Source organism: Ammodytes marinus, assembly GCF_949987685.1.
Source record: "Ammodytes marinus genome assembly, chromosome: 16".
Classification (NCBI taxonomy): domain Eukaryota; kingdom Metazoa; phylum Chordata; class Actinopteri; order Uranoscopiformes; family Ammodytidae; genus Ammodytes; species Ammodytes marinus.
In genome coordinates, this window is record NC_137220.1 from 18,684,711 (window position 1) to 18,708,192 (window position 23,482).

Here is a 23,482-nt window from a genome sequence, read left to right on the forward strand (position 1 = left end):
CGGTAGCTCGACAAGAGAATGAGTTTGTCAATTTATGATGTGAGTACTTCACTCTAGTAAGTGAAGGTGTTCTCTCTCACAGCCAAGACATTAAAACCAGTTTACGAAAGAGTTAAAAGAGGACTGCTTTGTCAATACTTCCAATGGAGCCAAATGGCCTGAGACTGAATCGTGTGGCTGGTTCCTGGCACATTGATGCCAGGTGTGTGTCTCTCTCTCTCTTTCTCTATCTCCCACGTTGTCTCTCTACCTTCCTCTCTTCTATCTTCTTGTTCTCTATGGCCCTTCCCCCTCTTGTTCCTGAGGGGGAATTGAATTGTGGAACCCATAGTGCTTTCATCAGCATGTTACGTGCTCTTTTTTTTCAAGATGTGTGATTTATTTTTCTTAGTTTTAATTCATTCACTTACAGAATGTGCTAACTTTTATTTTCATGTTTTTGTTTCTCCCCTGCCTGTTATTGTACTGTTTAACTTTTGTTTTGAAATACGAAAATATTTTTTGTGTAACCATCTTTCTCCTGTTACCATCGTTCTTCCTCATTTCTTACTGTTGCATCCCTCTTTTTTCCTTTTTCCACCTCCTCTTCCCTCTAGCGGCCTCTGGTTTCTACAAGCTGGCGCTGGAACACAAAGGGCTCCTCTGTGCAGGGAACAGGTATTGTACAGTGTAAAAGGATTACCTAAGGACACACCACACACACACACACACACACACACACACACACACACACACACACACACACACACACACACACACACACACACACTCACACTCACAAACATACGCACAGCAATTAACAAAGCACTGTTTTCTACAAGGTGTAGCTGCCTGTGTGACTCTGCTTGTGTGCCTGTTTGTGTGTCTGTGTGTCTGTGTGTATATATGTGTGTGTGTGTGTGTGTGTGTGTGTGTGTGTGTGTGTGTGTGTGTGTGTGTGTGTGTGTGTGTGTGTGTGTGTGTGTGTGTGTGTGTTTGTGTGTGTGTGCGTGCGTGCCTGTGTTTGATTGTGTGTGTGTGTGTGTGTGTGTGAAAGTGAGTTTTATTATCATTCCCTGTCATACCAATTAAAGTGAGACAGATCACACTACTAAAGCTGTTATCTGTTATTCTCTTTACTTTTTTCCAATAAGCCATTCTTGTCAGCAGCGTGTCAGTTTCCGAGCAACAGATCTGCAGCTTCAAAGCCTAATGTGTCTATGTTTAGATGTTGCTCTTTTACGTATATGAGAATATGTGCTTTTGTGGGCGTACGTATGCGTTGACTGTTTGTGCTTTGGTCTTAAATGTGGTTGACTCAGTAGGTTTTAGGCCCCCCTGCTCTGAGCTGTAATGAAACTGAACCATGCTGTGCTGTTTCACATTTGAAAGGACCAATTCCTGTCTGTGCCTCAAGTTCAAACTTCATCGTTATGACCCTGTTATGGTTTAGGCTGTATGCTCTTAGGAGCCCTCATTTAGTCTCTTTTAACTATTTTCTTTGAATTCAATTTCATTTTCGTTGACTCTTCTTCAATTCTTTTCAGGAACCCAAATCTAAATGCATCCTGCTCTGGTTTTCTAGAGAAACTCAGTATGTGCCTGCTTCCCCATTCCGACCCCGCTTCTGGCTCCTACCAGCACGGTACGCAAACAAGCACACACGCACGGACGCACACACGCACGCACGCACACACACACACACACACACACACACACACACACACACACACACACACACACACACACACACACACACACACACACACACACAGCTCAAGCAACACCAGCAAAACTCTATTGTATCTGTCATCTTCCAAGCAATGATGTCATGCTTACCAGTTATCTGAGACTGTTGAAGTGTTGATCACTTCAATAAGCTGAAGTGATCAACACTTCAGCTTATTGTTTTTTGTAAAGAAGATCAGAGGCCTGAGCTATGAAGCCAGATTGGATCTTAGCGAAGTTACTTTAGGTTTGACCCTGGGTTTTCAGTATCACAACGCGGGTAGATTGCCATGGTAACTTGTGTTGTAGACCTAATCTGCTCCTGTGCAAATTGAGAAAGGGAAGAGGTTTTAGAGACCGACAAAACCATCTGGCTTTCCCTTATGACTATCTATATGGAAGATGTAGATTCTGAAATCCTTTAGTTTGCACAGTGTAGCTCGAACACCACTTAATGTAACACCTCTGGGGCTGCTGCTGAAGGGATAAAGCAAAGAAAAAAATCACACAACAAAAAAATACATCTAAATAGCACATTAGTTTAATGGAATACAACATTTTAATTGTACTCGTTCTTTGATGATGAGGCAGTGATATTGATTAACCTGTCATTGTACATGTTCACACAATCTGCATTTTATTTTGCCAGCTGTACCTTCTAGCTTTTGCAGCAGACACTGTGTTTTTTCAGGCTGTAGTCTATAAAGTGATTACATTTTTCATATTTGCTCAGTATTTACTTTTGCTAATCATGTGAGAAATATTATAAATAATATATATATATATATATATATATATATATATATATATATATACTGTATATAATCTGTCTCAAATACCGCCCTGTTTATATGAACACCCTCAAGTCTACTTTATTGTCAATTCTGCAATATGTGCCAGACATACAGAGGAATCAGAAACAGGTTTCTCTCTGAACCCATGGTCTAATAAGTACTAAGAATAAAATAAGACAAGTATTATGTATATACACTAAATAAATAAGAACTAGAGTTGGGGAATCCTGGGTCGACTGAACAAGTTGATAACCACTGTCATGATAATGCTTATCCTGGTAGCGGTGTGTTAGGTTAACTGAAGGTTAGTACAGGCCTCAGGTCAGCTATTCAAATCATTTATTTTCGATAGTAAAAAATACTGTATAATCGACCGTGGTCGTTTTACCTTGAATTATATCTTGTGTTGATTGAAAAGAGCCCATCCTAATTCCTCTGAGGACCTAATTTATACATACCTATGGAGACACTTTGACTTGTCTAACCATTTGTCATTAAAGATGTCACTGTTATTTAATATCATGAATTTAAATTATTGCAAATTGAAATATGTTCCCAGCTGAAAATTCCAATTCCAAAATTCCAAACAATGTTCTCATTCCCAGTAGAGTTATCTTATGTTAATAACCCTGTTAAGAATGGAGGCTTCAAATCCAGCTTGGCTGTCAACAGAAAAGCTGATGATGCCTTTTTAGCAACCTCATTGAAAAGTCACTAAATAAAAGCTCTGGCTGTGTGTACTGTAAACATGTTGAGTGTGTGAAATGGACTCGATTTGAACACTGAACTGTGTTTGCTTGCTGATTCCAAGACCCTGTGTGAAAGAGTTGATGCTAAGCCTCATAAATGTCAATGCACATTGTGACAACACAGATCTTAGAGCCAGTTAAAGGGGCATTGCTGAAGTAAGTGTCAATAAGGACAAGTAAAAGAGGTTTTTAGTGGAAACAGCAGTTGTTCCCAGGAGACATGATGTGACGTTGAGTAAAATATTCCTTTGAGGTAATGAGATGTAAGACTTTAGGTGTGTTGGTGTGTGTGTTTATTTATGTGTGTGTGTGTGTGTGTGTGCGTGTGCGTGTGTGTGTGTGTGTGTGTGTGGGTGTGGGTGTGGCTCTGAATATGGAATACTGTGGAGCTAGACCCTCCACTGCCTGTCGACATCTTCCTCCCTTTCATCACCCTTATCTGTTTTATGTGTCATTGTCAGCCTCTGGCTTTCTTTAATTTTTCTTTTCTCTTGAATTTGACAATTTCCTCTTAGTGTGGGATTTTTCAAAAAGTTACTTTTTTCATCATTGTTTCTAAACATATATTTTCCACTTTTCCTCACCACTTTGTTCTGTCTGTGATAATTGGATTACTATTGTGGATGTATTATGATTGGTTCTTACCATTTATACTTCTGTAAACAGCTGTGTGAATATTTTTGCAAAATGTTTCTCTCCCCTTCCCTACCCTGCTACTAATATTAATTTCACTTGATCAAACCGTTGAGCAGGAGGCGACATGTCCCTGCAGCCTGCTTTGTATGTGTATGTTGTCCTTCTCCCATCTGTTCTTTCACTTCTCATCTTCATCATCTGTCTTCCTCTGAGACATCCTTCTATCGTGTAGTCTCCAGTTCCCTGGAGGTGACGGCTGCATGTGTTTCTTGTGCCCTTCTCCTGATCTTCCCATGGTTTCTAAAATATGTCCACAGTGGTCCCTCTAGACCACAGTGCTATCTCCACGCCATGGGGTCGTCTGCAGCCTTCTACATTTGCTCACTTTTGTTTATATTTATCTCTCCTTGCCTTTCTTTAATTCTTCAACCCCTTTTCCAGTTTTCTCCTCTGTTTTCCTCTCTGGCTTATTGGTATTCTATTCCTCTACAGACCCGGCTGTGGCTTTAGAGCCATGCATCAGTGACCCCTATCCCTGCCTGCCATCTCCTTGTGCCTTCTTTGTCATTTTTAGTTTCTCTACTCTGCCCCCGCTTTATTGTGATCCACTGATATTCGGCACATAGAGCCTGATTTACTAACGGTTTGCGTGTGTAAAAATGTGAGCAAAGTTGATTACACCAGCTAAAAAAAACATGCCATCTGATCTACTAACGGTGAGCACTGAGGATTGTGTGTAAAAAAATAACATGCGCTTTCCAATTAGTACGTTTACCTTAATGAATATGCAATATTGGCAGTTGTTTCTCGAGTGCACAAAATATTGGGGAGGAGTAGAGCAAAATAAGTCAATTTTCCACTGCATTTTGATATACAAAGTCTCAAAATAATTGCGGTGATTTAGTAAATATAGCTTAATACTTTTGGGAGGTAGGTGAAAAGCGGCACAGTGTTGCGCACAGATGGCTGCAGTTTTGAAAGCAGAGGGAGAGAATGTTAGAAACTAAATCAATCCAGACATACAGTATACCAGCAATGTCATTTTGGAGCTTGTGGTCACTCTTCTCTCTGTCCAAATGCTCCATGGCGGAAACCAGTAACACACGCAAAACCCTCATTTGAATAATACTGCCTTTACACTGTTTGCGCCTGTTGTCATTTGCACAAACATGCAGTGTGTTAGAATGCTCATGCAATTTAGCACTATTTGGGGTCTTTTCTTTCTTTTTTCTTTCTTTCTCTTTCTTGCTTTTCTTTTTTTCTCCAGAAAGGACAAGAGGTTGCATTGCACAGCACAATTGACTCTACTCAGTGCTGTGTTTCAATGGCCCTCAATTTTCTTTCCCCTTCTCTTTCCCTCAGTGTTGTTCTCGTCAGTTCTCTATGAGCTGCATCTCATTTTCTTCTCACTCCCCTCGCACTCTCATCACCTCTCTCTCTGCAGTTCCCTAAAGCGAACCCAGAGATGGTGTCAACGTCATTGTGAAGATAGTCCTACTCTTATAGCTGTCGGAGAGAAATGTATTCCCTACTGTGCGTCACATCTTTTTTCTCCTTTGTCTGTTCGCTGTCTTTTTTCCTCTCACCATTTTATATCTGTATATTATATCCGCATATATTGTTTGCTCCCCCCCTCCCCCCAGCACCATCTCACACTGACTGGACCTCATTTCTTTCCTCTTTATCCACCTCTCCCTTGAAGTTTCACTTTCCTTCCTACTGTTACTTTTCAAATACCCATCACTCCATGCGCTCTTTCCATGTTGTCTTCCATATCTTTAGGGACCTAATTTATGAAAAAACATATATTCTTTTTAACTCTGTTATATAACATAATATGGATTTCAAAGAATGTTATTGAAACTAAATTTGAGCATCCATGACATCCGTAGGTTGGTTAATGATGGATATTGCCTTTATGTTTGGATAAACATAGATAATTGGCAAAGTGTCAAATCAGCGTAATCCCCAGATGATGTTTTCATAAACATTATCTTTGGATTGGCTTTAGTAATGTACACAACATTGCTGGGTGTTGCAGCTTTGCAAAGGAGGCCTCACTGGCTCTTCTGCTGTGTTTACTTTATTCCATTCATCTATCCTCCCTTTCCTCTTCTCTCCTGTCATTATTTTTCCTGTCTCTAGAATGGATTTTTACACCCATTTCGTTTCTGTCTCCTTTATTTCCTTGCTCATCCGCCAGATGTGGAGGAGGTGGAGAATCTTCTGCTACACAACCTCCCCACTCTGTGTTGTCGTCTGTCGGACTGGCCCTCTCTGCTGTGCGAGGCCCCAGGGCTCCAGCTGTGTGAATATAAAGGACCAAGGGCCACTCAATACACTCTGCTCATCATGCTACACCTTGCCCTTCAGCGAGGAGACAGGTAATACAGTGCACTCACTCATCCAGCTTGGACTGACACAGAATAGCACTGAGCAACATAAAAAATGAATACACCCACATTTACACAGCAGCTTAAAAGGCAAATGGCTTTTGGTTTTGCTTATTCAAATGTTAAAGAGTTCCAAGAAAATCTCCTCTTCTGAGATGGTATTTTTGTGGATTTAGAATTAATTAACCAATAAATATTTCAGCATTAGTAAAAGGCATTTTGCTGACACGAATTCTAAGCATGTGTGCCTTGTACGGCTGCAGTGTGGTTTTCCGAGAAGGGAGATTATTGTGTGATCCAGAAATACTGGCACTGCAAAAAAAAAGACTTTTAGCAGGACAGCAGGAATTTCCTGGCTCGCTGACTAAAAGGTCTTGGTCGCACTGTATTACCTGTGCTTCAGGAATCAATATAAAGAGTGTAATGTCCCCAATCCTCTCTGTACTCTATAGCAGTGCTGGGGGGCAGCCGACTGCACCTCTAGTCAGTGTTCTAGTGCTATTACAGTAAATGTATAGGTATGCCGATATTGACTGAATCAGGTAAAACAACTCCCCTATTAAAAAACCTGAACAAATTTGATGTCTACAGGTGCTTCCAGAAATATTTGGTGCTTAAAGTAACACTGAGTAATCTACATTATTAATGTGGATATAATGGCCTAACGGAGACATTTGTTGTTACAAATGCAAATGTCCTCACAAAGTACCACTTTGCTGTAATGCAGCCCTTGAGGGCAGAAAGTGGACAATTAAGCTACATAACGGTATTGAAATAACCAAACTAAGTGTCTGTGATATATAATAAATGACCAAGAAACCAGCTGATTTTGCATGTTGCTGTAGTTCTGTCCCTGCTCCAGTGGCATTACTGTTGCTCATGGAGGATGTTCTTAAGTACATATTTTATGACATCAGAGATTTGTTGCCTTCTTCAGAAAATTTAATCTGTTCTTCTTTGGAACCTCAGCTATGCCTCAGGGAAGGGGATGAAAGTGTCTCCCGGCTGCCTCTGTGTGGTCTCATCAAGATTAAAGGGGAACTGTGGCCGGAGATTTACATAGCGTGGGAGGGCTGTGTGTGTGTGTGTGTGTGCGTGTGTGTGTGTGTGTGCGTGTGTGTGTGTGTGTGTGTGTGTGTGTGTGTGTGTGTGTGTGTGTGTGTGTGTGTAGTGTGTGTGTGTGTGTGTGTACAAGGATATGATGTGTGAATAAGTTCTTGGTGTACATACCAACTGACCGTGATGTGTATTTTTGGTGTGGAAAAGAGAGATAGTACATTTGTGACATCATCATGCCTCTGGAGCACTTATGTGTTTGTCCACTTTTATTACAGATACACTGAACTGTGTGCCTGCTGAAGAGTGTTTGACATTCCAGGATACACTGTCTTGAGTGTCTGTGTACATTCAAATGTTAATGTTTGTACTTTGTATTTTAATGTCTTCATTATTGTGCATTTGTGCGTGTGTTATTGTGCGTGTGTGTGTGTTTGTGTGTGTGTGTGTGTGTGTGTGTTTGTGTGTGTGTGTTTGTGTGTGTGTGTGTGTGTGTGTGTGTGTGTGTGTGTGTGTGTGTGTGTGTGTGTGTGTGTGTGTGTGTGTGTGTGTGTGTGTGTGTGTGTGTGTGTGTGTGTGTGTGTGTGTGTGTGTGTGTGTGTGTGTGTGTGTGTGTGTGCATGTGTGATCCAGGCTGCTCCCTGACCAGACAGTGTTCTCCAGTGTGGTGTGTCTGTTACATTCAGTGCAGGAGGACGGCGGCTGTGCCCTGCCTCACTCCGTGCTCCGCTCTGCCCTCTACCTGCTGGCAATGACACAGGACAAGAGCCCCAGCCTTGACGGGGTAACGCTCATCACTTCACTGAATAAAAATCAAAACACACCCTGTGGTCGCTTCTAGTTCGCTCTCTTGGTTTGCACCAAATGTGATTATCATACATTGGTTCATTTTAAACAGGTTCAATTTTCATTTCACTTCAGTAGTCAGTCTGGGGCTGAAGTGTATTCATGGGTTCCTGCTCGATGAAATCTTTGTGCGGTCCAATCAGTGAACAGAGCGAGTGGCTGAGAACGATGGCGTCAAAGTCGCGCGCCAGTTTCTGTTCAATGCTGCGTTCCTTTATACTCGGAACTCGGAAATTTCCGACTTGGTAGTTCCGACTTCCGACCTGTCTGTGTTCCAGTGCATCTGCTCGGGAAAGTATGGACGCCGACAACCTTTCTCATCCAAATAACTAAACGTTAGGCTCTAGCAAGTTACCGTTGCCAGGTAGCGGTAGATCCATAGACTACAATATGTAGTGAAGTCGGAAATTTCCGAGTTCCAATTACAATTGGAACGCACCGTCAGAAGCCGGCTCATGACATACGTCACGACCAAACGTTATACGATTGGTTGGCTGATCAAAAGTGGCGCTGGGCAGATCCAATAGTTTTAAACTTCAACAAACACCCGCCGCCAAATGAGTGAACGTTTGCCAATAGAGCAGTTCCAGACCTTCTGCACAAATGAAATGAAGTACGATAGTTTGGTAGGACAAGGCTAAATCGGTTGGTGATGCGATCAAAAATTCAGCGGCATAAGCCACGTGAGAATGTTCTTTTCACTAATTTCTCAGAAGTGTGTGGGGCGGGAGCAATAAAATAGTTCCTGAACTGCTTTACAATTGGTCAGAATTTCCATGTGGGAATACTACAGGAGGAAACTACAGCAATAGATCATCTCCTTCATCCCAAAATGCATAGCTGGCAGCGGGAACTCTTTATATAGTGCCTCCTGCAGTTAGGTCGGACTCACTCCGCTCACGTTCTCACCACAAAAGGACAGCACCAGAGTTTGTTTGGAAGCGTACCGAGACCTTAGTCCAACTGTTTGGCTTTTGGTGCCCATGCGACCCGAGCACGATTACTGTGTTCTCAGCTGCGCAAAGGAACCGCAGCAAATATTGAAACAAACCCAAGTTTGTTTCAATCAAACCCAACACGGCAAGTGTGAAAGAGCCCTAACTTAGAAAAGTGCAGTAGATATACAGAATCAGCATCAAGATATAGTTGAAGAAAAAAATGTGGGTTTATGATTTCAATTGAACCTTGTAAAACATGATATTTTGTAGACTTGCCTCTTTTTGTTTTTGACTTCTTCACTATTCATCCCTCCGGGTCGCTTAATAAAATACAATGTGACAGGTGAAGCAAGTAGTCCGCCCCAGTTTTAAATATTCCATTTTATCTTCTTTTCAGTGAGTCAACCTTCGGCAGTAACAATGTGAAAAGAAATCCTCCATTGAGATTTTTTCAGGATGTTCAACGTGATGTTTTGTATGCTGTGAATAGAGAAAGAAGACAGCATGTACTGGAGAATTTAATACATACAGCAATATTTGGAGTCCACGCAATACTTAGAATCAAAGCTTGACAACCTATCTTTTTATGCAAAACTCAGAAACATTATACATTACAGGAGTGTCTGAGGGCTCTGCTTCAGTGGGGGGTTTAAAAGCAGTACCACATTTGGGATGTGAAGGAAACTATTTTCAAAATTGCAAACCTTTTAACTTGCATGTGTATATGTGCTCTTCAGAAAGGATGTACCTAAGCGTTTTCAATCTTTCCCTTCCAACCTACTCAAGGCTCCTTTTAACTGCATCAGCAAGGCTCTCTCCTCCTGCCAAAGCTTCTCTACCCTCTACTTTCACCATCCCACACTCCTCCACTTCATCTGTCGCTACCCGGAGCTCGCAGAGACATTTGGGCCACTGGTCTTGGAACTTTGGTTGACCAAGCAAGCCCAGCACACACAAGCAGAGCAGACCATGGTAAGGAGACAATTGCCTCACTTATGTCTCAAACTCAGATGTATTATCTGTAAATCCTTTTACTGATTTGATTGAACACACTTTAACGTGTTTCACTCTGACTGTCAAAGATAGGATTATTTAGACGGCTGATTTAATTCCCTTTGAACTTTCACAAATTTAAATCAGAACCGATGAAAAGGTGGTTTAATTTCATCCCTTGGTACAGGCAGACGTGCAGGAGAGGGGAGAAAGCCGTGCAGACGAGAGGCAGCATCAAGAGCCAGACACAGAAACTATGGAGCTCCTGGCTGTGATAAAGAAATATCCAGCTGTTATACTGATCCTCCTGGTGAGAACCTGTGACCCCCAAACACGACTGTGGAGCTAAGAAGATTCTCATTTGAAATGCTGGATGTACTAGGAGGACAATGCTGGTGCAGAAAGATCTAATACATCTTGATCTCTCTTCAATCTGGTGTCTGTCTGTCTGTATGACTGCAGGACATGGTTTGCACCAGGAAGGCCCCCCTGGCAGACCGAGCCCTGGAGGTGTTGGAAGCTCTTTTGCACGGTCAAATGGACTATGCGGCTGACCTTTGTAGCAATCTTTGGCCAGCTCTCCTCCAGGCATTACAGAGGCTCAGTATGGAGAATGTGGGCAATGCGCTGGGACACGGACAAACTGCACAGGGTAAGATACATAAAACAAACAGAAAGAGAGTATATATATACTGTATATGTACAGAAGTATTGTAGAATACTTATTTTATCCCTGAAGAAAAGGCTAAACTTTGAAGCAAAAGTTAAATAATACTATTCCCTTGTTCACGTACGGTTTATTGTAATGGATAAGATGAAATATGTTGGAAAGGAAGATATCAGAAAAAATCATACAAGTGCATTGACGGTTGTAATGTTACAATTTAAGAATTAGTTTAATTTCCAAATCAACCAGCCAATATTATTGTCAAGCAAGGTGATGAATATTGAATCAGTGATTTTAATTTAGACGTCAACTAGCAGTTAATAGTGAATGCAGTGCTAAATCACACAGCATCAATCCTTTATGACAGCCTCGTGCACCTGCAGTGCTGCAATGAACCATTAATGGATTTGTTGATTTTAAATGAATGTGAATCAATTAGGGAACTTGAATATAGTATGTGTTAACCCAACTTTTGATGGCAGAACATTACATTGCTTTGACAGCATACTCTGAACCACACCCTTTCTATTGTTGGAGCCTCACATTACCAAGGCATTCACTCATAAATTCATAATCACACTAGACACACATGCATAGAGCTGTTACTTCTTTTTATTTAAAGAGGACATATCATACTTTTTGACTTTTATGACCTATAAACGTTGTTATAATGATTTATAGTCATGTTTAACCATACTAGTGTATCAAATAATGACGTACGTACATGCATTTAGACGTATTCCCTGCTGACCATCTGGGGTGGCTGTGCAGAGCACTAAACACTAGGGCAGCCGGTCGAGAAATCACGTGTTCAAATCAGTTCAGAATTTCCTGATATTCTTGTCGTCACGAAAAGCGGATGTTTCCATGTATGGTAATGCTGCAACGTGCTGCTCAGGCAAGCTCTGGCCATGCCCCCACCTTCCTGCTCTCAAATCTGCCCGCGCGCTGCTGAAAGTGTTCCCGAAGGAAGGTAACCAATCACAACGGAGTGGGGTTTGCAGGAGGGGGGGGGGAGGGGGCGGAGAAGCACAAAGCCGAGTGTGGAGAGAGACTGCTGTGCGCGCTCAGATGAGAGGAAGAGTTTCCCGAAAATCTACATGGTTTTTTGTGATTCGTGTCAGGTTGCTCTATAGCAGTTTTTAACAAGAAATTAAGACCAGAAAAGTAGTATAATAGGAGATCTTTAAATCACACTCACTGACCAAAGTGATATACAAGATACAAGATAGTGTCTTCATGGGCCATATTGTTTTTTTGCTATAGAAACATACTGTCTATGAGGCCTCTTCTGTGCTGACACATTACATCGTTAAATGAGTAAAACATGTCACAAGTTCTCAAATTTTCAAATCCCTCTGCTCATCACTAAAACCTTAATCATTGTCTAAGTTTAATAACAGCTTCCATGATGCTGTAATACATTCAGTTCCATCCTTACAAAATAGAATAAAACCTATTTCTTCAAATATTTTCAACAGTAGATTGAGGTAAATGTTGCTGTTTCCTTTCCTTAGTAGTTTACGTTTAGAGTGCGGTGGACATGTTGTTTTCTTCCTGGATGTTTTTTCTGCCACAGTCTTACATATCAAGACTTTTTTTATATAGCAAATGGAAGCTTTTGATGTAATTGTCTCTTCCCATTCTCAATACACGCTATACACGCTATTACACTTAGTACACACACACACACACACACACACACACACACACACACACACACACACACACACACACACACACACACACACACACACACACACACACAATAACAGGTTTACTCAGTGGGCTCCTACACAATGAAATGTAATAGAAAAAATGCACAATGACAATCTTTTTTCTCCCCACACAGCAAACACGTACTGAGTTACTTAATTAAATCTCCGCTTTATAAACAGCCAGCAGCAGCAACTATTTGGTCTCAGCTGCCCATTGCTTCGTATTGACTTATTAAGAAAGGATATTTTTTATTAAATTCCTCTCCACAGAATTCCAACTACACCTCACACTGTGTACAGCAAAAAGGTAAAGACATTAAACATGTTTAAAAAATAAAGGTAATTTGCACCTCAACTCAAGAGATTACCGTGGAGACTAGAAATACATGGGATTTATAATGTAATGTTATTGTAATGTAAACTTGTAATGAATTATTCAGTACCAGGTTTTGCTACTTGATAGTTTTAGAGTTGGGACCCTTTGGCTTGGTTGTGTGTTCCAAGCACATTGCAGGGATGTACAAAGAAGAGACTGAGGACACTGAAACAACAGCTTATAGTAATGACATGAAATAACAATTTCTATACACAGCAATTAAACCTCTTTAAAGAAAACTGCACGGACTAATAGGTCTAGTCGGTGCTTTTGCAACTTAATGGAAAGCACTTAAACCTGCAGTGTGTAGAATTGTGGGTTTTATTTCCTAGCAGATTTTGTAGAAAGTAATTATAATATCCATAAGTACATTTAATTTAGTGCATAATAGCTGAACATTTTTTTTTGAATTATAATTTTTTCCCTTAGAAAGGGTCTCATATATGTCCATATTTCTGCATATTTTGGACCAAGGCCTAGAGCCGCCATCTTGAAAGTGTCATAGTTGGAATGTCATCAGGTGCATTGTTTAAAATGTAGAATTGTTCTTGTCCTTGAAGGCCACTGTAGCTTCTGTTATTATTCGAAAGGGTTGGGGTTACCCAGGGAGCGTTGCATTCTAGAACTTTGTAGAACTTTCTTGATGATGTCATATTACACACTGCACCTTTAAGTTTAAGTATCCTCATGTTGGATCATTTGAAAGAATACCCTGTGATTTAGGTTTCTCGGGCCATTATCTAGGCAGCATTTTGCTTCTGATGTTTCTAACAGCTGCTCAAAATGCACTGCATTGTAAAGACAGAATTAAAGGCGGGCTGATTACTGTCACATTAAGTAAAATAATTCTGCACTAATGTACAAGTAGATGGTAAACAGCTGTTCAGTCCGTACACATGTTTTGTTTTTTGTTTCTCTGTCCAATATCGAATTATGTGAAATGATCCCTGAAACATTGCTATTCATTGTCTTACTCACGGACACTTTGCATGGGACTAACACATAAAAGGTAAAGGCAGGGGTTGAATTTATTATAGCCTACCAGTACTTGTCTTGAGTTATAGGACAGTTCTGTGTTCCCCAAGTAAGAATGCTTGACACATCCTGTTATAAACCTTCTAAAAGTAGCTCAATACGGCGATGCTATTTCTTTTACCTGTCCTGCAAGGCAAACTTGTTTTTAACTTAAGTGTAATCATCACACAGTCTCTCCCTTGAACTTGGTTGTGTTTAAATTGGATCGTAATGGCAGTACGGTTCCAAGAACACTGTCGCCTCTGATTAATGTTAGAACGGAAAAGCCATTAATCCTCCGTTAAAACGAATCCTCCCAGCAGCCTTTGTCAGTGGAGACGGTGGGGAAGTGAGATACTTGTTTATCTATATGGCTCTTTCCAATGAAGCGTATAGTACTGATTTTGTCTGCACAAACAGTAGTTTCCCTGTGCATGAGGTTGCTATAAAACACACGTGTAGAATTCTTGAATTTTGGAGAGAGAAAAACTCCTAGCTTTGTGTTGGCATTGTTTCAGTAGTATCAATCCTTAATTTCAATATCTATATGCACTATTAGATTAAATAAAACAATGACTCTAATTGAATCCATTTGTGTTTACCTGGAAATACACAATATTTGTCACTTCATTCAAGAGACATTATGTAGATAATATATACAGAACCGTCAAACTGTCAGACAACAGAAAATCTCATCTATAAAACCAACATTGCAAATAACTACATATTCTTGATTTATAAATTGTTTGACAGTTAAGCAAAAAGTTAAATAATAACACAGTATTATCAGTTCATCATTATAACTTGATTAATGTCAATGTAAATTATTGTTAATTAAAAAATACTTCAAAGGAAATGAGGATGAAACTATCGCATAACGTGTACAATAGAAAATAATATTTAATAAAAGTATGTTATTCTTTTAAGTGTTTGTGATTTATTTTTATTTTTATATTGAGATTAATTTAATCAATTCCATTTGGTGTGGACACTTCCTGGTTGAATAGTTCATTTCATGCATCTGTGGTGCTGTAATGTGCTTTTCTGTCGAGGTGTCTACCAGATGGTGTTATTATGTCTGTATACTTGACCAGGTTAATGAGCACAGCTGAAGGGCACAACACAACTGTGCCAGCTGGGCAGTCACAAACTGTTGCTGTGGTTAGCCTCTGCCTGCTTTCTCCTCGTCTCAGGCCCTGTAGGGATTACAGAGTGTTATCTGCACACGTGTTCCAGTTCAGCCCGCTGTCATTTGCATTCATATATACTTTATATTATCCTCTAATGCATCATCATCATCCTAAAGGGAGACATTTTAATGTTATGCACTACAGGGGTGAAAGGAGTATGTAGATGACAGTTCTGCCTGATCTTCCTTGAGTCTCTTTCCTGTATGTCTTATCATTCTTTAGTATTTAGATGCTTCAGCCATACCTTGTTGGTAGTCCACAAGTCACTGCAAGATACTTTTATTGTTAAATAAACTCCTTATCACTGTGTGACTTTGAACAATGTCCTTTATTTTGGCTCAGCTGATAACGACTCTCGGGTTTCAGACTAAGTAATGAGGCGGGTCGATATGCTAATTCTGGCCTGTCAGACAGTTTCTTACCTGCACCACTCCCTAATGTTTCTCTCTCTCTCTCTCTCTCTCTCTCTCTCTCTCTCTCTCTCACTCACTCACACACACACACACACACACACACACACACACACACACACACACACACACATACACACTATTGTTTCTCTTAACTCTTGTCTGTGTTTTATTAGGTTTGTATTCTCTCTCCCTCAAAGCACTTTGGCTCTTTGTTTATAGAGTGACTTTAGAAAGTATTTCGACCTCTTTACTTTTTGCACGCTTAATTGTGTTATAATTGTAATGTTTAATGGATGAAAATGACATTTTTGTCCATTAATCTAGACTAATATAAGCCAAAGATTTTTTTGCTATTAAACATCAAAAACCAAAATCTCACACTTAAACAGTATGTATTCAGACCCTTGCATGTGGCACTCCAATTTGTGGTGAAGTGCGTCCTGTTTGCTTTAATTATCCTTGAGATATGTCTAGAACTTTGTCTAGAAGTTCACCTGTGTATATACAGTATGAGGTCCCATAATTCACACTGTATGCCAGGACTCAGGACAACAACTAAGCAATAAAGGAACTCTCTACAGTATAGACCTCTGTGATAAGTCATAGATCAGGGCAAGTGAGTCATAGATCAGGGCAAGTGTAAAAACCATTTCTTAAGCTACAAGTGTTCCCAGGAGCAGAGAGGCCTCAATAATGTTGTGAAATGGAAGAAGTTTTAAACCACAAGGACTCTTTCTAAAGTTTCCATCTGGCCAAACTGAGTAACCAGTCAAGACGAGCATTACAGGAAGGTGACCGAACACCAATTGTACCTCGAAGAGAGCCTCCAAATTCCTCTGCAGTGATTGGGGAAACTGTCATCAACCATCTCAGTAGCACTCCATCATTCAGGCCTTAATGATAGAGCTGCTAGATGGAAGCCACTCTTGAGTAGAAGGCATTTGACAACTAGCATGCCAAATGGCATTTCAAGGACTCTTTGAAATAAGGAACTTGTTGGGCAGGACTCAAAGAATGATGTTTAGCGAACACCTAGCACTGCTTATTACTGTCTAATACCATCCCTACAGTGAAGCTTGGAGGTGGCAACATCAAGCAATTAGGGATAGTTAGGCACAGTGGCACTGGTCAGAGGGAGAGGGATAAAGGCAACCAAATACTGAGAGGTCTTTAAAGAAATGTTGCTTCAGAGCTCATGCTTGTTCACACCAGCTTTGTTTAGTGCGGTTGAAACGAACCATCGAGCGGTTTAGCCCTTGTTGCGCTTCATTTGTTTTGGGTTGAACGCAGTCCGAGACCTCTGTTGCGCACTAAACAACCGTACTCCGCTTCGCTTGAAAAAGTTGGTCTCGGGGCGCTTGCAAGTGAACTCTGGAGCAGATCATCGCTGATGTGAACCCCATCTGCACTAATCACAGAAAGCATAGTATTTACGCATCATTTCGCCGTCTTTTGCATAATGTCTTGCATTAAATGCACATGCTTTTGAATTATTTAGCGGACAATTTCAGAGAATATGCCCATAAAGTGCTGAATTAAAGGTCTGAATACTTTTGTAAATGAAAGAACAAATGACAATATTATATTTAAAATTACATCTCCAACACAATTAAGTGTGTATTTAGTGAAGGGGTCTGAATACTGTACATTCTAAAGCCATTGATATATGCCTATCTTGCTTCTTTTCTACTTTTCTGCTTCTAGTCAAACTTCGTTTCCCATGTCTCCTTGTTTAGCAGTGAACTCACTCCCTCTGGTGCTGAAGCTGCTTTGTGTGATGCAGGCCAGTGACCCGCCTTCATCTTCCTCCTGCAGTAAGATGGATGAAGTGCACTTCAAGCTACTCTACCATGGTGAGCTCAAAAGGAGCTGCTGGCAGGTCACACTCAGTTTAACTATCCTTCACACAGCCGTCCTCTATTAGCATACACAAACACATTTATGCTTCCAAATACTTTGTTTACATAACTTTACATAGTCAAACAAAGTGTGCCCTACAATAGAGGCAGATTCAATAAAATGCTTGCTACATTACAAGCAGACAAACACACACTGACACACAATACATTCAGTATGTTTCTCACTCACACATGCACGTATACATGCTACATAAGAGACATTATCGTAAGTAATGGCACAAATATATTTCTCTATTCAACACATGGTGTGTGTGCTGCTGTGAGATTGAATGCGACAGGTGCATTCCTGAGAGGCCTCCCTCATCTTTGATTTAATATATTTGTTGAATTAGAACTCTGAGCATGTTATAATTAGACTTTAAGACTTCCAAAATCGAGAGACAAAATAGCTTTTCTTTTTGGCTTGATGTCAACACCCCTATTCCCACTTTGACGTATCACTTCGTGTTTTGGCCTTTTACTGCATTACTGGAATGTCATTTTGAGTTGATAGTTAATTTTTCCAGGGCCTCGTCTTTGACATTTGCACTAGCAGATCAGATTAATTCAGTGACGGGCAGTAAATTGCAAAGCTCATTGAGTTACATTCTATCTTCCACATCGTGTCTCAATTTCTCACTTTGTTGAAATATTAATCAAATCTGTTTGAAAGCACTGCAGATAAAATATACAGTAAGTGTAGCCATCATGCTTGATATTAACACGTGTGTGTGTGTGTGTGTGTGTGTGTGTGTGTGTGTGTGTGTGTGTGTGTGTGTGTGTGTGTGTGTGTGTGTGTGTGTGTGTGTGTGTGTGTGTGTGCGCGTGCGTTTGTGCAACAGTGAGTAATATAGCAGGGAGGTTGAAGCCTGCCAACACCGAAAGCCTGCTACATGCCCTCAGCTACCTGTACTGCTGCCTGAGTCTTTCCCCTGCACACAGTACCGACAGAGGTTAGAAACACATTATTCCTGTCTCTACTAGTGTCTCTTTATCTTCATGTGCCTTTTTTACTCTATTCCGAAAATGCATCTTTAACAAACTCCGCCTCAGTTATTTTCGATCGATCGTTCGCTCTCTCTCTCTCTCTCTCTCTCTCTTTCTCTCTCTCTATCTTTCTCTCCCTCTCTCTCTCCCTCTCTCCCTTTGGTTTAACTTCTCTTTACGTCTGCCCTATGCTGGTAGAGGGAAGAGGCTGACCTTGACAAGCACGTAGCATTGGGCCACAAATAATAGGCAAACAAGCTCTCACCTGTTGTAAACTTTATTTGGTGGTACACCGGCTGTGGCTCTATCGTGCACATTGTCTAAGACACATTTGTACACATAAGCTTATGCCGTAAAGTCTGGGAGCTTGGCACTTTTGTTGTCACCTTTCTAAACCTAAATATCTGTAAAACAGACATTTAGTAAGTCCAAGTGGCATCGCTGCTTTGATGCGTGCCGATTCGTTGTGTGCCCATTTTGTTGCGGTAGTGGAGTCATTTTGTCCTTTTTGGCATGGTTTTTGCACCTTTCTACAGTACTGCTGATCCAAACAACTTCACACATAGCACTGCACTCCCTTGGGTCCTGAGCAACACATCTGCCAAGTGTGAAGGCGATCAGATCAAAGATTGGCGAGATAATTGAAGGGCAGAAAGACATAGAGAGACATATTCCTTCACAGTTAGATGTATAACCAAAACATAGAAGGAGCAATATGGCTATATACCTTAATACTATATGATTTATGATGGGTTGCATTAACAGAGAATCAGGATATGTTACGTACATGGCCTCTTATCAGAAACATTATCTTTTCCATTCTCTATTCTGTTGGATAGTTTATTGGCTTTGAGTTCATTACAAGATAAATCATTTACAACAAGAACGCGAAAAAACTCAGTAGGGGTCAGAAATGAGCTGGTTTGTATTTAATAAGTTGAAGCTAATGGCCATAGAGCAAGGATACCATTGAGAAGCTAAGTTCATTATTCCCAAAGCATCACTTTACTGCTGAAGCCTACCTACATTGAAAGCCATCTGCGTATTCATCAGTTGTGGTGAATTTACTGATTTCTCCAGCCTCAGGCTAGATTGTGTTTCAACTGGTGGTGGTGAGGACAGAAATAGTAACACATTTCTCTATCTAAAGGCAAAAACTAGGATATCATATCATATTTTTCAATGATATGTAATTATAGTTTTTTTTTGTTAGCTGCTTATGTACGAGATATTACCCACTGATATGCAAATGAGTCCCTCTTGTATTCTGTTCATTTTTGCTGATTTAGTGTTACAAGTATATCCATTTGTAATGTTCAAAAATGTTCACAGGTTCCACAGAAGAGTGAAAGTGTGTGTTGGTGTGTGTGTGTGTGTGTGTGTGTGTGTGTGTGTGTGTGTGTGTGTGTGTGTGTGTGTGTGTGTGTGTGTGTGTGTGTGTGTTTGCGTGTTTGCATAATTGTGGGTGGATGCCTGCAGCCTGTCACCACTCACCATGCATCCGGTCAACTGCACACACACACACACACACGCACGCACTCATGCACACAAACACACACACACACACACACACACACACACACACACACACACACACACACACACACACACACTCAGAAGAGCAAATACCCCATTAAAGTGTGATGACACAGTGCCTTCTCTTTCCTAGCTGTGTCCATGCTGCTCTCGAACAGTGGTCTGATGGAGCAGCTGCAGACAATCCTCTCCTCCTCCTCTGCTCCGTCTCACTCTCCATCCGCCTCTCCTCCTTCAGCCCTGCTGTGCTGCAGCCATCTCCTCCTGTCCTCCCTCATTACCTTGCAGCGTGTTCACTCCACTCAGGTACACACTCCAGCTCAGCTTTGCTCTTATCACAACTTCAGGGCGGAACGCAACATAAGGGCAAGACACAGAACATGCAGTAATATAGAGCAGAGATTCATTTTTCGTTTGATACATATCATAGTAAAGTTGTGGTATAAAACAATGTTCTTTCTTCTCTGCTCTGCTTAGACTTCTAGGATAATACATTCTCACTTGCATCGAGATATTTGCTCCTAATCTTTTTATTCTTCCTCTCTCTCTCTCTCTCCCCTTTGATCGTTCTCTCTCTCTCTTTCTCCATTATTGAAGGTGCATAAAAAGATCAGTTGGAGTCTGGACACAGCTGTGCAGCGGCTCCTTATTCAGAAGAGAAACACAGATAATCTCTTGCTGGGTAACAAACTGAGAATTTTATTTCACGATTATTTTTAAAGGCTTTTCCCCATGCAGACAGCAGATACCAAAACCATTCATCAGTAATGCAACTGCCATGCTTTAAGCCGGTGTGTGTGTAATGGATTCTCCAAGATCTGAAATGTATGTATTTGTCCACAGCTCATGTTTTTCTTTTTCCAATTTGGTTTCTGTCCTCCCTGTTTTGTGCAACCTCTTCTCAACTTCTGCCTCTCTGTATTTTCGAACTACTCCATTTTACACTGTCTGTTGCAATTACAGACACACTAGACTTTGTGTCTAGTTCTAATTCAATGTTTTACGATGTGGAGGGGAAAAACAGTGAGAGAGCGAAAGGGAGAAAAAACGAAAGGCAGATTTCATGCCTTCTGTTTGTGAGTGCTCAACATAAACACTTGCGCGTACACGCGGGACGTCACTCACGGAAGAGTGGTGCAGTGAAAGATTACCTTATAATTAACGTGTACTACACCCGTAGTTACTATAATTAAGGGCAGACCTTTAGTAGAAATCTGAAACTTTATCAATACACCTGTTCAACCTGCATGTGTGGTTGGTGTTAAGTGTCGGCACACCCCCCTGAGTTGATTAACATGTATAACGTTTTTTTTTAAAGTTAAGGTTTAACTGATAGTGTTAGTCAGTTAAAAGTCTTGTTCTTATCGATTAACGGTTAAACGGTTAACCATGAACATCCCTAGTCCAAATATTGTGTTCACCTCTAGATAGACTAAAGTTCACATGGGGTTTGGTTGACATATACTCCTGCACTGGTAAAGTTGACTGTCAATGTTTCATCATCAGTGGAGGCAAACCAAACCCTGGACATGCAATATCGCACACTTTCATTACATTAAGTGGCCCACGACCGGCTGTACCAGTGGGAGACGGATCATCCCTGCTGCTCCTGTGTCTCTGTCTGTCAGCTGGATAAGTGGCCTGTCAGTGTTGCTGTGATGTATCGGCTCGCTCACTCCCCTGGCCTCGCTCTTCACTCTCACTCAGCCTCCTCTCTGTCCTGCTCTCTGTTTTTTAATTTTTTTTTCTCTCTTATGCTTCCCATTCTAGCTTTCTTTTCCATCCAGTCATCCCTCTCTCTTTTGCTGATACTAATTGAGTCCCTTCCTCCCTCCCTCCCTCCCTCCCCCCTTTCTAATCTCAGTCGACATGATATAGGTGCAATTAAAACAGTTTGGATCCTAGTGTGTTCTAGCAGTTTGGCCGTGTCTCTCTCTTTATCTTCATCACTGCTTTGGCCCTCTCGGTCCTACTGACCTTCCCTCAACCCTGTCTCTCACTTTCTCACAAACTCCTCTACACAGTTGGCACTGACATCTTTAACTTTTTGGCCTCCATTGCTGCCACATATCAATTCAAAGACTGTTACTCTACCTCTCTTTATATTCCCTATGCAACCTTCTATTATTCTATTCTTTTTTTCTATTTGAAATGTTTACTTTCCTATCTGTACCTTGTACTACCACCTGTTTCTATTAAGGTTTTACCCTTCACATATGCTTGCTGTCTCCTCCTGTGTCTAGAGTCAGTCCATATTCTCCTTATTCTCTTTGGTTTTCCAATCCATTCATTTACCAGACCTATTTTTTTACTTTCTCTGACTGTATGTCTCCAGTCAGCTACCTGAGGTTGCTGCAGACTCTACTTGACGTTGACCTGGCGTCAGCAGTGGTGTGTGTAAGCACTGGTTCTGGCTTGGTCGGGCCGAAACCACTGGGGATCGAAGAAGGAGCTTTGTACCCGCTTGGCGCCAGAGGAGCCCAGTGCCTCTCAACTGCTCTCAGTGGACTTCTTTTGCAGGTTGTACATCTACAGGGGATTTATATACCTGTCTCTGTATTAGTGTCTGTGTGTGCTTGTGCGTGTTTGTGTGTGTGTGTGTGTGTGTTCGTGCAAGAACATGTACTATAGGTATAAAAGGAAACTTGGATTATTTAGGGAAACATTTGTCATTTAAGACACAAAATAGATGGTCCAAGTTGTGTCAAAACCAATAAAGGTGCATAGTTTCAATACTGTTATGATTTCGGATGTTCGTGTTAAACACATTTTTACAGACTTATTTGTTTTTACATTGGCCTTGATTGGCCTTTTTTACAATAGTGATTCATCATCACTAAACAGCTGTAATCAGTTCTGTTGAATACTGCATTCTTTCTTTAACACTAAGAATTGAATACACAAATTAAGGAATCAATCCGTGTTATCAGCACTGGAACTTTGACTTACCAGACACCCACCATCAATCTTACCATATTTCCAATCAAATTAAAAAATCACATTTTAGTATAACGGTCTGAGATGCTTCTTTAGAAATACATTTATAAAAAACACCCAAGAATTTGCGTTCATGGAATTCTAAGAGCTTAAATGAGAACATCTTGAAATTTTGAACCAATCGTATCAAGGAAATGGTACTTCTACTTTGTCTAAGAAATTAATTTGGATTTGTTAGTGGATGGCAGATATGATAGAGCACGAACCAACACAGGCTAAGATATGAGTAATCCGATTCACAAAGTAAGGCATCAGATAAAGCATTTATCAAAGAGACGATAAAGAATATTATCTATAAACGTCTGATGTGCACTGAACTAATATTTATATAGACACTTACTACAGTCTTTGATTTTACTGTTGTTTCAATTCTGTATGATCAAAGCAGTGCTCCAGCATCACCTTACACAGAGGCCCTGCTGTACATAAATATGAAGCAATAAAATGGCCCATCACACAATCAAGTATACTGGCAACTACCTTTTTACTGCCACCAGTTAATAGTGTAGAAGTCTGAACAGTCCCAAAATAAAGGGTGCAATTTTTCTGTATGACCGAAGATAAAATATATTGT

The 23,482-nt window shown here is 40.7% G+C and overlaps 1 protein-coding gene across 1 annotated transcript in view; it reads left to right on the plus strand.

The window, feature by feature from the left end:
• Nucleotides 1-23,482, plus strand: part of mei1 (meiotic double-stranded break formation protein 1) — a gene marked incomplete at both ends in the record, with an annotated part of 57,994 nt that overhangs the window by 22,245 nt on the left and 12,267 nt on the right. Inside the window, 12 exons of the mRNA XM_080044580.1 lie at nucleotides 597-657; nucleotides 1,527-1,624; nucleotides 6,090-6,270; nucleotides 7,969-8,119; nucleotides 9,906-10,091; nucleotides 10,300-10,422; nucleotides 10,575-10,764; nucleotides 17,230-17,343; nucleotides 18,231-18,341; nucleotides 20,045-20,217; nucleotides 20,509-20,593; nucleotides 22,247-22,431. Of these exons, the coding sequence (XP_079900706.1) occupies nucleotides 597-657; nucleotides 1,527-1,624; nucleotides 6,090-6,270; nucleotides 7,969-8,119; nucleotides 9,906-10,091; nucleotides 10,300-10,422; nucleotides 10,575-10,764; nucleotides 17,230-17,343; nucleotides 18,231-18,341; nucleotides 20,045-20,217; nucleotides 20,509-20,593; nucleotides 22,247-22,431 (1,658 nt within the window). The remainder of the gene's footprint in view (nucleotides 1-596; nucleotides 658-1,526; nucleotides 1,625-6,089; nucleotides 6,271-7,968; nucleotides 8,120-9,905; nucleotides 10,092-10,299; nucleotides 10,423-10,574; nucleotides 10,765-17,229; nucleotides 17,344-18,230; nucleotides 18,342-20,044; nucleotides 20,218-20,508; nucleotides 20,594-22,246; nucleotides 22,432-23,482) is intronic.